General features: G+C 36.3%; 2 protein-coding genes across 2 annotated transcripts in view; one reads left to right on the top strand and one right to left on the bottom strand.

The window, feature by feature from the left end:
• LOC136808574 (all trans-polyprenyl-diphosphate synthase PDSS1-like) overlaps positions 1 to 16,622 on the top strand; it is a 176,056-nt gene that overhangs the window by 133,763 nt on the left and 25,671 nt on the right. The window lies entirely within an intron of this gene.
• Positions 1,808 to 16,139, bottom strand: LOC136808644 (arf-GAP with GTPase, ANK repeat and PH domain-containing protein 1-like). The gene is made up of 18 exons (XM_067065192.1): positions 15,929 to 16,139; positions 15,343 to 15,407; positions 14,770 to 14,940; positions 14,105 to 14,252; positions 13,233 to 13,391; positions 12,590 to 12,774; positions 12,253 to 12,360; positions 11,689 to 11,790; positions 11,034 to 11,124; positions 8,656 to 9,132; positions 8,085 to 8,158; positions 6,968 to 7,060; positions 5,839 to 5,932; positions 5,280 to 5,397; positions 4,726 to 4,830; positions 4,000 to 4,078; positions 3,477 to 3,659; positions 1,808 to 3,055 (listed from the first exon to the last, which is right to left on the bottom strand). The coding sequence occupies exons 1-18, from the start codon at positions 16,101 to 16,103 to the stop codon at positions 2,927 to 2,929; spliced, it is 2,556 nt and encodes an 851-aa protein (XP_066921293.1). The 5' UTR covers positions 16,104 to 16,139; the 3' UTR covers positions 1,808 to 2,926.

Consider the following 16,622-nt stretch of genomic DNA (forward strand, 5'->3'; position numbering starts at 1 on the left):
GCTTTACAAAACTTTCAAAGTCTCGAACACCCTTTTATTATGAGAACAATGAGGCTCAAAAAATCCCAAAAAATAAAAAAAATGAAATAAATGCTGAGACTTGTAAGGCTAAATTTTAATTAATTTGTTAAAAATAGATTATCACGCCAATCACACCCTGAAATACCATAGTTTCGCCCTGAAAATAAAAACAGGATGATAAGAACAATTTATAGCTTAAAGACACGCCCTTTCCCCTTCTCACAGACCCACTGGAAGCCCTTCCCACTGGAAAAATTAGCCAGAATATCGTCCCAGTGGAATATCATACTTCAATTTTGTCCCCCACTGAAAATGATCAAATAAACTAATCCTCACTGTAAAATTTTATGCTTTTTCCAATCCCCACCGAATTTTCTAACTTAAAATCACGTACATAATTTCAGCCAAATTTTGAAATTTGATTGCTATGGAGAATTCCTTCCAACCACACGTTTTAGACAGGCATTTCAAATCGAAAGGTGAAATTATGTATTCGAATCCTTACTACATTCTTAAAGTGAAAGAATTTGTTTATCTAAAAGATATACTAAATTGACGTAATGTTTATTTATCTGAATTGAAAATACTAGTTCTAAACAGGAAATAGTTTTAATCCACTTATCTACGAGAAACAGTGGATCTAGCAAATCAAAGTCGACACTATTACAAAAGTATTCAATTGTGCTACAAGACAATGTATTTCAGTCTAGTCATGTATACCGAGATTTTTATTTAACATGGCAATGATACATCCCTGTCTCAGTGGCCAGGTGAGAAAATTAAACCAGTTGGGATAACATGAAGGAATTAAATATCAAAGGGGATGGAAAATGTCTTGCGTGTAGAGGGTTGGGATTTCAAATTATATTAATTGTAACTTATTTTATTTTGTGAATTCGAACATTTTGTCTATTTGGTGAATTCGACCCTAAACGGTAAAATATAGTTATCACCAAGTAAGATATGGTTAAGTCTGTCTCGATATCATTTGCAGATAAAAAGGGCTACAACTTTTGATAAAATTTGAAATAGATCATTGTTTTGTGTTCGTTGAAAAGATAATAAGGAGTGGAATATAATAGAATAAAAAAGTTCCAAAAAAAATTAGAAAATGACGATGAAAATGAAGAAAACAAATCAAGACATAAATAAATACATTTATAAACAATCTTCTTTGTATGATATCTTTTGTATTTTTGATTTTGGTGTCATTTTAATAAAATTACACTAAAAATTAAAATTGAAATATATTACAATATAATACTAAGTACTAATGATAATAATAATAGTCTTCTTTCCATCATTATATTAAAACAATGAAAGGATATAATATTTACTAAATTGAACTTTGTACATTTAATATACAAAAGCCTCCGCTTTTTGTCGAATCAAGCCCGACAATCTTAAATTCAAGAATATAGAGAGAGAGGGGGAGATTGATGCATTTATCAAGAAAATTGTAGATACAAACTCTTTTTTTGATGTACAATTTCGCTCATTCTGTATACAGGGCGTCCCGAAAAAAAAGCGTGGAGATTTTGCTTTATAAAAATCCTTGGTTTCGGCAGAGCTAATAATTAAATTACCTATAAATAACAGAAAAATCATAACAAAATGAAAAATGAATCCAAAAAATAGATTGGTGTTTTTTTTACGGTACATACAGACAGACCCTAAAACCATAGCTAAAACCTCAAAATATCAAAGTCATAATATCAATCTAGGTAGTTTGTATCTCCAAAACTTTTCAGCAAGTACTTTTCATAACAATTTTCTTATATTGTTACTAATTTAAGTCATTTTCGGATAAAATCTAAGCTTTATTAATTTCCTTTTGCCAATGATAATGTAATAAATTAGTTCGGCCTAATTACAAATATCGACTTGTAAAAGAAATTCCGTGGCCATCCGATATTTGAAGTTTAGCCAAAGCAAACTTTTCTTTCCCAACTTTTTGTGATAAAGTTATGATGTCGGAAGGGAAAAGTGTAAAGAAGCTCGTAAAAGCAACATTTTCCAGGTGACGACAACCAGAGAGTATCATGATGACAACCTCAAGTCTGTTCCAAAAAAGACTGATAGCCTGCATATTTTGAAGCATTGCTAATTGGAGTAACACCTCGTTGAAAGGATAACTCGAAGCGCAGGATTTTGAGACGAGGAATTACTTGTATCAAAATGTGCAAAATGACAATTTTTTTTGGAACAGAATTTAAAATGCATGAAACAGTGTTTCTCATCATGCTACAATCACGTGTTCAAGCTCAGTTGTTGATACTTGAACAACAAAACCACCAGGAGAGTCAATCAAAAATATAACAGAGCGAAAAAAAAGATCTACAGTTTTTCGTTTTCGTTCGTTCACATGTGGTGGTGATATATGGGGAACTAGTCTTCCCATTGCTCTGTTAGAGCAGCGGTGATATCTTAGTACACTCAACATGGGCCAGACAGGTTTGATGGGAGTAACAACGTGAGAGTCATTTTGAAGAGACAGGATTTTTTAAGTTCAAGGAATCCTGTATTCAGGTGCGTTTTAGGCACGCGTTGAATAGTACAACGGCCTTCACCAAAACACTGATCGAGATCAGATATCTTTAGTTGTTTAGTAAGCAACCAAATAGCACATCCAGGTTTATATCCCATCTGTTGAATGAAAGGTGACCGGCTGATTTATCAAATCGACCTGGTTATTCAAACCCAACTTTGATTTGCCCACATGATTATTTCGATAGAAAAATGATGTAATCTGTCTCTCTACACATCATCTCGCAAGTGACATCACAAAACGTGTGATCCAAGAAAGATTGTTATAAAAACCTATCAATCGCCACATTGTTGTTGGTCAGTACCAACAGCCTGTGATAACTTTCCTTCAATCCAATCTCTCAAACCAACAAGCACATCAACACGGTGTATCTTCAGGACCAGCATATTGGCTGAGCAAATCAATGACCAGTTTGTCTTTAGATTTGTACGCATAATGAATAGGCTTGAAATGTTCACTGTCCAGTAGCCGCGCATCTGCTCGATACTGAAATGAAAACAAAAAACACAAACATAAAAGTTATTTCTCAAATGCTCTTAACCAAAAGAACAGCTGATTTTGAATGAAATATTCAACAAATAAAAATTGCTCCGATACGGTGGCGATTGATAGGTCAAATTGCAACCAAAATTTAAACCTAAGCGACATGTAAGCCAAGTTAAATTGAAACATTGGCAGTTCCTATGTGTTCTCGGCTTTTGCTATTACTGTTGATTGAGTGCAAAACGTGCAATTAATTATCCATACTGATCGTTACAAGGCGCCATTTCTTCAAAAAACGGACATACAGCACCACGGACAGCAACATGCTAATAAAAGGCGCGATGCCTGGACGAAAAGTTTTTCTAACGAAAGTAACGTTGGACTGAATCAAGACAATCCAAAGTCACGGCACCGATAGACTTACCCAAAGCAGGAGCTGTGTGATAGGAGCGTTTCCTTTCAAACATGATAAATGCAAAGGAGATATTTGGATTTTACCACCCTCTCCGCCCCAGGGCGTCAACTGGTTAACATCCTTCCCCGTGGAGGAGATTAACAAACGATAACAACCAGCCACATCTTCATTTTCCACTAGATTGAACAACTCCTACAAATCCGAGGTAGAAAATTTCGAGTAGAGAAGGCCAAGTCTAATCAGAAGGCACTGAAGTTAGGCGGTGGATTATTACTTAATTTTTCACACATTTCTATTGACCTCCCCCCCCTAAGTTTTTTTGAGATCACCTCTTAGCAGTAATATGCAACGTGTGGTGGGAGACGAACTTTTTCAGGAACAACCCATCAAAGAAAAAGCACCTTTGCGTGGAAGAATGGAAATTATAACCTTTGATATTAGTTTTGCGTTGGGGGGGGGGAGGACGGGTTTAGAAATGTCTTAAATATGATCGAATTAACAGAGCCCGTATGGGGTTAAACTACACTTTTACCTGTGAAGTATTATTTGGAACTGAATCTAAAAATTCCTTCTTTTCATATTTTGAAGCAATCCATAAATCTCTCTCTTCCCTACAAAAAAAAAAAAACAAGTGAGAGAAGGAATGATTTCGTTAGGGGGTTGATTTTAAACCATTCCATGAAAAGCTACGCAATCACTTAGTAAGTTAGGCACAGGAACTGATATTTTCTGTTATTTTTGCTTAATTTGGTAAAAATCGCCGGTCTAGAATCAAAAACTCAAAAGATATATACTTTATTGGATTATTTGGGTGGATCTTTAGAAGGGAGCACTCTCAAATAGGAGAATGATAATTGTTTTAGTGGACATGTTTAAGAATTGCGGAGCGATCGAGGCAGGTTACTCCAAATAAACAGGGGGGGATTCGAAAATTTTCCAGATTTTAATAAACGGGGGGGGACCTAATTGCCAGGGGGTTGGAAATTGTACTTCTGAAAACCCAAAATAAGGTAAATATAGGCTAAAATCAGGCTATTTAGAGCAACATAAGGGACCTTCTCTTTGACGGCTGAAAATATTCTTAAAATTTAATCAACGGGGGGGGGGTCCTAATAAGGTCCAGGGGGGGGGTTGAAAATTTTTCTAAAATTAACAAGCGGGGGCGGGGGGGGGGAGGGCATTTATTTGGCACCTAAGAGTACTCAATTCAGTAGTCAAACTTTCTACCTGCTTCAAGGTCAGTCAGTTAATAACTCACCTCGATGCAGTGGGAGTGATTTTTTGTCGACTGTTGAGGTTTGCTTCCCATATTTGATTGGCTACTTTATTACCAAGACTTTTCATTGTTCTGATAGTTTCAGGCCTGTAAAAGTAATAAAATGAGAGGGTGATACTAATTCCGTTGTTCATTAAAGTATGACCGTTGCAAGACAGATCTCAAACGGAACTCTGCTTTTAATGCTGGGCAAGTAAAATTGATCATAGGATCCAGACCTCTATCGATATAGAGTCGATATATAATAACATTTCGAAAATTCAACCATAATCTAGGTCTGATCATCGAATTAGGCAATTGTGAGTTTAGGCGGCTGACTTTCTGCCCCAACTATTCTAAAAGTGGGCACAGATTTGGCAGTTGGGCACAAAGTTGGCAGTTAAAATCTCTGTTCGAAAAATATTGAAAGAAGTCACTGCATTGACGTCGAAATAAAACCAAAACTCTGCTAACTATAATTGACGATTGGAATAGAAAGGGCAGAAAGTCGGCTGTGTTAACAAGCAAGGTCTGTTATCTACTAGCAACCAACTTACGGCCAATCATCGAGCATGACAGAGCGAACACGTGATAGATGTGAGCCAAGGTTTCGATGGACACCACAGCATTCGATGCAAATCAAAATACCGAGATTCAATGAAGCCCATTCCGCATCTAGGAACAAAATAAAACTGCTCAAATTTCACATTTTAACTCTTGCTTAAAGCGTGAGAAACATGGGTTTGAGTGACGTCAAATGTTTGAAGGCGTTGCATTGTGATTTTCATAAAGTAACGGAGTTTTGACGCCAATCTTTCACGGATGACTCAGTCTTCTCACGCTTTAAAGGGTTTATACAATGTATTAGGAGATGATAATAGAATGATCATTACATGCTTCTAAACAACAAACAATTTTATTAGAACACAAGGCCTTATTTTGTTCACTGTTACAGTACATTGAACATTTCCCTAAAACCCTTAGTAAGTGTCCCTTTTTTCCACTACATTACTAGTCTTTTATTTGGCAAAACAGCTTTCAGAGGTATTGACTATTCACACCCCTGTCCGTTACAGGGTCGGTGGTCTTCAAAAATAACGGTTCTTAAAAATGTACCTTTTGAGCCGCAGTCAGCGCATTGGTCGTTCCCAGGTATTGATTTCAGTAAATCCGATATACAAGGAGAATTAGGTATAACTTCATTTTCGTTCTGAAACCGAAAAATAAAATTGTGATGATTACGAGAAATACCACGTAGAAGCCCAAAAGTCTTGTCATTTGATGAAGGATTGGCAAGTTTACAGGCTTCTTTAGTCTACACAATAGCCAGCACCAGGCTTTTAGGCCTTACTCTTGGTCTAGAGGCACTGCTATAGGCGGCCACTAGTAACCCCCACCCAAAAGATGCTTATCAATAGAGATTTCAAATAAAAGAACGTTGAAAACACAGCTGGTTGGCTCAGGTCTCGAAACTCTCTATTGTTTCATTTAAACCTCAGTGCGCATGCGATTTATCCGGAGAATTTCAATATTCAAAACAAGAGCAGTGCTCATATCCCGAAGAGTAAAGAAAGGAAGGAAGATATGACGTAGCCTAAGAAGGCCTCTTTTAATTCAAATATTCTCTTACACAGATGTAAAAACATCTAATCTCCAACACTTAAAATGACCCAATAAGATTTCACCAAAATCTCACTCATTTAAACAATGAAACAATTAAACTCAAGAGTATCGGCAAAATAGGAGACCCTGGACAGCAAAATAGGAGAACAAATTCATACTTGTACGAAAAGAGATTCCTGGGTTCGCGTTATAGCCTGTACCATACCTCGCGGCTTTTTTCTACTCAGTACGTTTTCTGTGAGTTGCTTGCTATTTGCGCCTAGATTTTCACGTTCACGAAATTTCATTTCATTTTCACGTACAGCCTAGCCTATACTAGACGCCACCCGCGTGTATTTTTACGCAATTAACGTCTATTCCACTTTGCCACTTTTTCGAATGTTTTGAGCCCGGGTTTTCGGGCTCCAATTATTCAATTTTTTGACGTCACTTTTAGCTTTCGAAGCTCCTGCAGTAGCAAAATAATCGAATTTGCGTCAAAGCACTTGAAAGGCTTCTATTTTTCGAAAATCGTCAAAGTGGAACTCACTAAGAAACGAGATGAAAAATCCTGGTTTTTAGTGAGGTGCTCGTCACGCAAAGCCGCATTGACATAAAAACACAAAGATTTCATTATACTCACTTTGCTATTCGATGTGAGATCTGTCTTCGATTTTTGTAATTCGAAAGCTTTTAAGATTTGTGTTTCTATGGCTGATACCCATGCATCACGATCCTGAAAAATAAGATTTTAACAAAAAAGAAGTTCAGCAAAAGAACCAACTTGAATTACATTAGTAAGACTCTAGAAAAATATTTATTTTTTATCTTTGGAAAGACAAGCAATCATTTGATGTAATGTCCCGTTGTTGTTTGTTTTGATGATTCGTCTAAAGAAGTGCAATACTTTCGCAACCTCGAAATATGATTTAGACCTTGGTACTTTTTGAGCAAAAAACTTTCAGGTCAAGGAAACCAGTCAGGATTATTAATAACAAATAGCCCCTGAAGTGAATGGGACCTCCTGAATATCCCAGAATGTTTAAAGGCCCAGAAATTTAAGGCTTGAAAAAGTGAATTATAAATATATATTGGTGATTTTCATTAGCTTGTTATAATTTCCGTTCGTCGCGTTGGTTAACCTCAGCTCAGGGGATATTATAGAGTTTATGTATATCTGTTTTTCGGCGAAGGGACAGTTAGCTTTTGATTTATATAGATCCTGATCAACAGAGGACGACGGTAAATCAGCACTTTTCCCATCCTCAGTTTTGCTGGTCAGAACTGCAGATTTCCAAATCGCTTCGGCTTTTCCGCCGTCCTCAAAAGTGCAAATACATAAAACTCGATGTCAACTCAACTTCAAAAGTAAGGTTTACCTCCATAGTAGGGCATTCAAAGTCACACGTTCGACCGTCATAAGTAAAGGTTTACCTCCCTAGTAGGGCATTCAAAGTCACACGTTCGACCGTCATAAGTAAAGGTTTACCTCCATAGTAGGGCATTCAAAGTCCACGTTCGACCGTCATAAGTAAAGGTTACCTCCATAGTAGGGCATTCAAAGTCACACGTTCGACCGTCATAAGTAAAGGTTTACCTCCATAGTAGGGCATTCAAAGTCACACGTTCGACCGTCATAAGTAAAGGTTTACCTCCATAGTAGGGCATTCAAAGTCACACGTTCGACCGTCATAAGTAAGGTTTACCTCCATAGTAGGGCATTCAAAGTCACACGTTCGACCGTCATAAGTAAGGTTTACCTCCATAGTAGGGCATTCAAAGTCACACGTTCGACCGTCATAATATACCAACGTGAACTGATTATCGCTATCCTCTAAAACAAAACAAACAAAAAAGAAAGTCAGTGGTCAAACAAATGACTGGATACTATTGTATATTTGATCAATTTTTTGATCCATGACGAAAATGTCAAGCAAATTTGTAGTCCACGCAAGTCTATCAAGGTTGCCACAACACAATATCAAATTTAAGGAAGATTGATGAGATTTCAAGAGCGAGGGAGCGCTGCCCTTCGACTTCAAAATGAAGGTAAGTTTTCTATAACTCAATGATGCAAAGGAAATCCAAGTCTGTACAGGATCTAGAGCCTGCTTATGAGGGTTTGTTATCTAAAGGGCAAGGAGAATTGTTCGATTCATAAAGGGGACTTTGATTCATAAAGAGCTCGAGTCAACAAGATTTGCATAGGGTTAGCTTGAGCTAACTTGAATGTTATAAGGGTTTGTTAACTGAAGTAAAGAGGTAAGGAAACATGTGAGACTTAAAAGAGGAGAATTCGAATTTGAACAGTTAGTTATTGAGAGTGCATACCTGTATCTGTTGCTCGTCCATCTAACCCTGACTCTTTTGAAGCCGCAAAGCTTTTTTGTCTTCGATGTGTTTTCTTTTTAATGACGGGCGTGGCAGGTGAAAACAAAAGCCCGTCCACGTCCGAATGTACTTCGCCGCCCGTATCCGGATGATAATCGAGTTCGCATGACTTATTCCGGTGTTTGTATTTCTTTTTGATCGGATACGTATCTTGACTTAACGTTGCCCGATTGTTAGACGTACCATGATCTTTACCGTCGCTAGAAGTTCGTCCGATCGGGATATCGTGATGAATGGTAGGTGAACCGTTGCTCATATTCACCAAACCCCCGTCTGTGGTGTCGTTTGCTATGTTGTTTGATATAACGAAACACTCGGACGATTGGTTCGTTTCAGGGGGTACTGGAGTTTTTGAAGGGCTGGGTATTAGTAGATTATTGGTAGATAAACTTCTTCGATGACCTTTATGTGGAGTTGCTATGGATCGAAAAGATCTTGGCTAAAATATCATTGTAAGCAACTCACTGTCCTCAGTAAAGCAACCCTCCTTTCCCTAGATTTACCGGGTAGTCCAAAAAAAGTGTCCATAAAATTCATTTTTTGACGTAGCGTGTTCTAATGTCTCTAATGACTTGAAATTTGGTACAGGCAATCTTTAGCATAACTCTGAGCACCCCTCAAAATTTCATATTCAGAAAACAATTTTTCGAAAAGTTAAAAGATTCTAAAAATTGGAGGTCAAAAGTGGGTTGTTCAAAAATTGACGTCAATTATTTTCAGAGAGCATTTTGCTTCATAATATTTCAATACGATTGAAATAAATTCATTTATGAATTCATAAATTCGCATTTTTTCTCAAAACTTTCCACAATAACATTAAGCATAATGTTCGTTTAATAAAGTCAAAAATTAATTGTAAAACAATTTGATACATCCACCATTATTTTCATTCACAGTACGAACTCGCGGTAGGAATTGTTTCAAAGCTTTTCGGATGATTTCATGATTGGAACCGATTTTTTTCCATACTGATTTGATCTTTCTTTTCAATTGTTCTTCGTTTTCGAACGGGTTGGTTAAACGGCCCCTGTACACCTCCGCCTTGACTGCATCCCAGAAATAATAATCCAGTGGATTGCAGTCAGGTGACGAAGGTGGCCAGTCAGTCTTTTTTACGAAACGTTTTCGTAATCTTTCTTCCATGAATCCTTGCACCAAGTTACTACCGTGTGAAGGGGCACCATCTTGTAAGAAGATCCAGTTTTCATGAGGAAATAATTTCGCAACGAACGGTATGAGTTTTTTTTCAAGGTGTTCTTTGTATGTGACAGCGTTGACTTTCATACCACTTTCGTTAACAAAAAACGGTTGGGTGGCTCCATTCCATGTCAGACATGCTGAAACCATTACCTTTTTGGACTGCCGATTTGTTTGATGAAACAGATTTTCTTCTGGGACATCTTTTTTATCACCTTTGAAATTTCAAATGTTCCAGTTTCCTTTATTTTGTTGACTAGGCGCTGAACAGACCTAAGAACCCACTTCTTGGTTGGATGTTCTTTCCAGATCTTATAGGCTGTCCAGCCCTTTTCTTCAAAGTCGTTTTTGATTACTGCCTTGTCTTCACTGGAGAAAACCATGTTTCCACGAAGCGTTCAGTCTTGGTTTGATGGGACCAGCTTTTTCTGAAGTTCGTTACTTTGGGTATTGCAATGTAATGACTTCAAAAATTACTTTGAGGTCGTTGCATTGCAAAAGCGGAGAAAAAGATCGCCGCGGACAAAAAGAAAACAGGAGACGAAAACTAGTTTGATATGTTTTGACGTCAACTTTTGAACAAGGCGATTTCGACACATTTAATTAAAATGTTTGTAACTTTTCGAAAAATTGTTTTCTGAGAATGAAATTTTGAGAAGTGCTCAGAGTTATGCTAAAGATTGCCTGTACCAAATTTCAAGTCAATAGACCCACAAAAACAAGCTACGTCAAAAAATGAATTTTATGGACACTTTTTTTGGACTACCCGGTACAACGAACATTTCTTGATAAAAAGCAGCGAGTTTGGATAAAGCATAAGCCTTTCAATGGTTATATCATGGACAGTCTTGAAATAATTGGCAATAATAACCTTTGAAAAACTTTCTGAAAAGAGCGCAAATTTTTTTAAAAAGAAATTCCAATGGGAATAAGTTGCCATTGTATTTTTTTGAAAAAAGACGAGTTTTTTTTAATCAAGAAACTGTCGGGGCTATTCCAGAGGTATCTTTAAAATGGGAACAAATTCAGAGGAGGTCGTTAAAACAAAAGCGATAATGTACAATGGTAAAGGTCTATGAACTTCCAAAAAAAAAATCAAGGAGGCAGGATGTAAAGCATACATTGACTTGGTTTGGATCCTCGTTTGCCGGGTGTTTTGACAGTTGTGTGAATCAATTTGAATGCTTTCACGTGTTCATCCTCCATGTAATTCTAAAAGAAAGAAAAATAGAACCTTTTTTGGTTTGCACAGTAGAGGTTTTGATTAAAGCCATTTGATTATTTTGCTATTTATTCAGCTTGAAAATCTTTTATTCATCGAACCTAGCGTTACTGGAGACGAGCAGACTACGTATTGAATAACGTCGAAACAACGTTGTGTACCAACTAACACAGTAAAGTTGGGAGGAGAAGAGAAATTCACAAGAGCCTCCAGAGTCGAACTCTTACTACTAAGATAGCCACATGTTCCAGAACTTTCAGAAGGTTATTCGATTAAATTGACGGTTCCACTTTCATCGAACTTCTTGGGAAAATAAATACACTGTTTGATGTATATAACTGTATATTTTCCCGCGTCATAACATGCGAATATCTATTTCTCTCGGTGCCGTGAAAACGTTTTGTTTTGATTCAAAGATGGTAGACCAAGCTACGGGATTTCATTCTTAAAAACTGAAGGAAAGCTGAACACATGTTTTGAAAATTACTGTTTCGTCTTCTTGTTTCCTTCCCTGGATAGTTCACTGTTACAATATGAATCAATGGAAATCTAACCTTCATCGAAGGATAATATTGAAACGTCTGGTCATCAGTGATCACCACAAATTTCTTTTTCCATTCTTTCAGTGAACCAGAACTTCGTTTGTACAGATTACCCTAGTGAACAATAAAGGTGATATAACAACAATACTGTCGAGTATTGTTTGTAGATATTACAATGCCGTTTAATGTGTAACAAGGGAATAATATATATTTTTAATTCTACACCGGAACTACCTTTACAGATTCTTATGGAATGACCTCTTACTAGGTATAAATGTCGACTAAAGTACAGTTTAATTTACCTACACTGTCAAGAGTTCATACTGGTATCAAAAAACATGGCATACTCGATACAGTACGATAAGTAATCAATATCTAGAAACGGAAACACGGTTGAGTTTGTCTAATTCGATTAATAGAGGACAGAAAATCTTCTCCGAGAATTAGAGAGCGTTTCGAATTACAGAGAGCGTTTCGAATTACAGAGAGCGTTTCGAATTACAGTAGTTCGAATTACAGAGGTTCAAAAATCAATACTAACAATCATAATTCGCCATCTCAAGAGTAGAGATATACCTGTTTGATGGGAATACTCCTTCCACTTCCAATATCATCATACGTCACATCTTTCTCTTTCTCTTTCTCTTTTTCCTTTTCTTTCAGTTTTTCTTTCTTCTCTGCATTCTGAGAAAAAGTAGAAGTGTAACATTTGTACTTGTAACATTTTTTTACCAACTCCTAGATTTTCTGGTTTGCACTTATTTTGTCAATTGACTACTAATAAAAAAGATTTTCCTGAACATTTTTCAAAAGAAGAAGCGGAGGAGGCATTATGTTCACTAGGCGGGATACAAAAAACCCTACAATATCGGACTCAAAGGAACTCTTCAAATTTTTTTGCTTGTTTCTTTACCAGCGAGAATAGAGTGTTTCTGCGTTTATTTTTCTTGAAGGAACTATGTGAGCCGTTGAAAGAGGATCCCAGCCCACGTTCACTGTCAAGTGTGTTGAGTGAAGTGAATGATGCGGACATCAATTGATCGTGTGATGTTCCACCTCCTGGTGTCAAGTTCTGAAGGATGGAAATTTTTTCAGCTCCTGCGTGCAATGTAAAGAAAATCAAAATATATTTGAGATTCGATATACAGAGCCTATTTACACCGACTTCATAGTTTAGAACCCCAGAATTTATAATTTTTTATTTATAAAAATCTAACAATTTCTCAAAGAAACTTCAAATGGGGGTCTCGCTATAAAGGGATTTCCGCATGCCCAAAATCGCCAATTTGACCCGCTGGAAGGCCCTGTCCGGGTCAATCTCGGCCTAACGTTTTTCGAAAGATGAAGAATGGTTACTTAAAGTCCCTAAAGCTGGATTATAACGTTAAAACCCTATGACTTTCTGGCTAAAAGTCACCGACTTTGGAAAATCGTAACACTAAAAGATTTGAAAACTTTGCTCAGGTCAAAGAAATCAAACCATGCAAAGAACTTATTTTGCAAATTTTGCCGATTAACTTTGACCTTAAAATTATGATATTGAAAACGAAGCTCACCAGTTTGAAAAACTTCATTGACATTCTCCCCAGTTTCCAGGGAGACTTCAAAATATGGACATTTCCTATGATCTGAGATGAATTTTTTGACCCTGGTTTCTGCAACACCCGGGTGGTTTCCACCCCCGTCACTCAGATTGTCATTGATGATGCTATCGTCTGTAAAATGAAGAAGAATAGGTTACGAGTTTATTAGATACTCGATACTGTTAGTCGATAATTTCTGGAATTTGATGTACTTTTCATCAAGTGATTTTTTCATATGACTTTCAAATCGAGGCATATAAACCGTAACTTTCCCAACTATACATGGATCATCCTCGACTGATTGACCCCGTATTACAAACTTAGAATTCTACACACAAGTTGTTAGAAGAATTGGATAGTCAATCAAGCTGAGGTTGACAGTAATGGATGATTTTTAATTAAATCAAAGATAAACAGTACCGTTTCATTTTGTTGAATAAATAACACTGACATGAAATTAATTTGTTAATAATCGTCTAGACAGAGGTTTCCTGATTTCCCTTTTTTACAAGTTTATCTAATCATTGTGCAAAAAGGTAAACTTCCATTGGGCAACGTTTTACCTCAATTTTCAGAATAAGTTGACCTCCCCAGAGGCATTTTATTTTCCAGATTCCCTATGAACACCGCAAACTATTTCTGGAATAGCAAAATAGGAGCTTGAAAAATCCCATCTACCTTGTTGGTTATACTGCGAGATATAATTCCGTTGTCAAAAAATTTCATGCCCACTAAAATGTCTGAGTTGTTAAATCTAAACTAGGAAAAAAAGATTGAAGCATAAAATGTAAGTATAGATAAGCTCCATAGAGCTCATCTTTAATAAAACATTATAAAATTGTTACCTTTAATGCCAACCAGAATGCATGGCAGTAGATTAGTGTTCTCGTTTCGATAAGTGATCATTTTGGCGTAGTAACTTGAAATGACATTGAAACTATGTTCATCTGATAAACTGAATACCAATACAACTGCATCCGCCCACAACGAAAACTAAAAGAAAGCAAAATCATAAAAACTTAACAAATAGGAGGAAATTAAAAGGAAAGAACTAACAGTACTTAGGTTTTCACTTGGGTAAAAACGGGATGTTAGCGGGTATCTGCAGCCCTTGAAGGGCGATTTTTTGGAGCTTCAGACGTTCAAGAAGGGTTTTCAAAAATCAAGACATTTCAGAGTAAGCCTCTCTGAGAAGGTAAAGAAATAACGAATTGGAGTGACATTCTAAATTTTTAGGGGGAAAAGTTGATGAAAAAAACGTCTTAGAATCAGGGAGACCTAAGATCCATTTCCATACACAAGCCTGGAATATATAGAAATACAATACACCATTATAATATGGAATATTGCTCTTTATGTTAACGTTCAGTAAAGAGCATCTTGAATCCAATAATAATATGTCAAAATTTAAATTTTTGGAGTTTACCTTGAGAACATACTGAAATTTTGATGAGTTTAGTAAACTTTCTTTGTAACAAAAGTTAGTGTACACGAAACTTAATAAGCTTACAAAATAGTCTGGTGGTCCTGTTTCATCTCGTATCAACAATAAATTGGATTGGCCCCTTATTGTGACAGTCTTTTTGTGTTTTCCTGGCATGACATCCTCTTTAGGGTTTGTCCCAGTGATATATCTTTGTATGAGTGATGACTTTCCAGACAGTGAACCACCTATGACACCCTGAAAAGTAAATCAGTGAAATACCTGAGGCTTTCAATAAACAACAGTATATTTTCTTTGAGGGTTACCCAAAAACTCTTTTCCGAGTGGATTAGAATAGTCAATGGAATTCCGACTTACTTGATGGGAATATTTTGGCAATGTTTGACCTCGTGGTCAGTTATAAAACCATCTATGATGATATCCTAATGTCGACATGACGTTACAGGTGACATCCTTTTGTTATGTTTAAAAATAGTATGAGGAAAATCTAGTGTATTGATTGCACTTATAAACTTAATGAGCAAAATCATACTTATAATCTATTAATTAAAACAATCAACAAAACAGTCTGTGTGAGTGTAATGACAGCATTAATGAATTTCAAGATAATTCACTTTACATCTATACACTGTCACTTACTAATCTGAGAGTATTATATTGGCAACATCTTGGTGTGGTGAAGTCTACATCATTTGAAAAATCGTCTGAAAAAAAAGAAGATATTAACGTTTCAAAAAGATAAACTCAAATAGGCAGGTATGAATCACTATTTGAGTGAGCATTAACACCCTCTCTCTAGGATCTCCTCTGAAGTGAAAACAAAGAACAGATGGATTATCTGCATAATTATAATAATTGACACAGCATCAATTACATATCCAAAAAGTTGACATAACTTTGACCATAGAAAGACATTACCATGTTATCTTATGTTATGCTTAATTATGGTGTCATGAAGGTTTACATAGGGATCTTATATTGAAGGTGTCAGACGACTTTCATGCCTTTCAATGCAGCCCCTTTTACATTGTGCTGAAACAACCCTTTTAGGAGAAGGACTGCAAAATGTGCCATTTTTGGCTTACAGCGGACACTGACCCGCCTTTTTAAAATAGAGCCTTGGTGTAGTAGACGCAATTGTTAATAAGTTATTTTGAAATACCCCTTCTCAATAGGGGTCTGATACCATTGATTGAGTGAAGATATTAAGTCAGTAAACTCCTACCTTCTACTTTGTTTATGATATCTCGGAATTGTCTTCTCAGCGAAATGTTTTGAATTTGATCCAGCAACTCATGTAATGATAAAATGTCTTCGTAAAAATTGTTGAATCTTTCTTCTTCTCGAGATGCGAAATCAAGATCTGTAACATGACTGTTGATGAGGGATGTTGCCGGCATTTTTTATAATTTTTTAAGATTTTACCATTACTAAAAAACAAAATACTGAACAGCTCGAACACAACACATAAATAGGGAAGGGGACAAAACAATTCTCCTCACTGCTTCTTTACACTATATCCCAAACCCTAAAAATGTACTTTACTATAGAATGATATGATAACTAAAATGAAATAAGTTAGCTCTGGCTCATCAATGACTAATTAAAAGGCACTCTCATTGTGATTGTATTGATAAATCCTGCAACCTTTTGATAAAAAAGTTTATGAGAAACCGTTATTTTCCTTCAGACAGGTTTCTCCATGCAAAGGCAAATGTCACATACAGCAATATAACTAAATTGTGCAAAAGATTTTCAACAGCCTCCCCTGTCAAAACGTCTTATAGTTTACTTGACAAGGTCAATAAATCTTATTTTGATAGAGACAAGTGCATATTAGAGAGGGAACAAAAATAATATTGAGTTATGATCTAATGGCACTTGCTAACCTCAAAATGTTCATAAGCACTTTAAACGAA

This window comes from Clytia hemisphaerica, unplaced genomic scaffold, assembly GCF_902728285.1.
Source record: "Clytia hemisphaerica strain Z4C2 unplaced genomic scaffold, Clytia hemisphaerica genome assembly, whole genome shotgun sequence".
Taxonomy (NCBI): Eukaryota; Metazoa; Cnidaria; class Hydrozoa; order Leptothecata; family Clytiidae; genus Clytia; species Clytia hemisphaerica.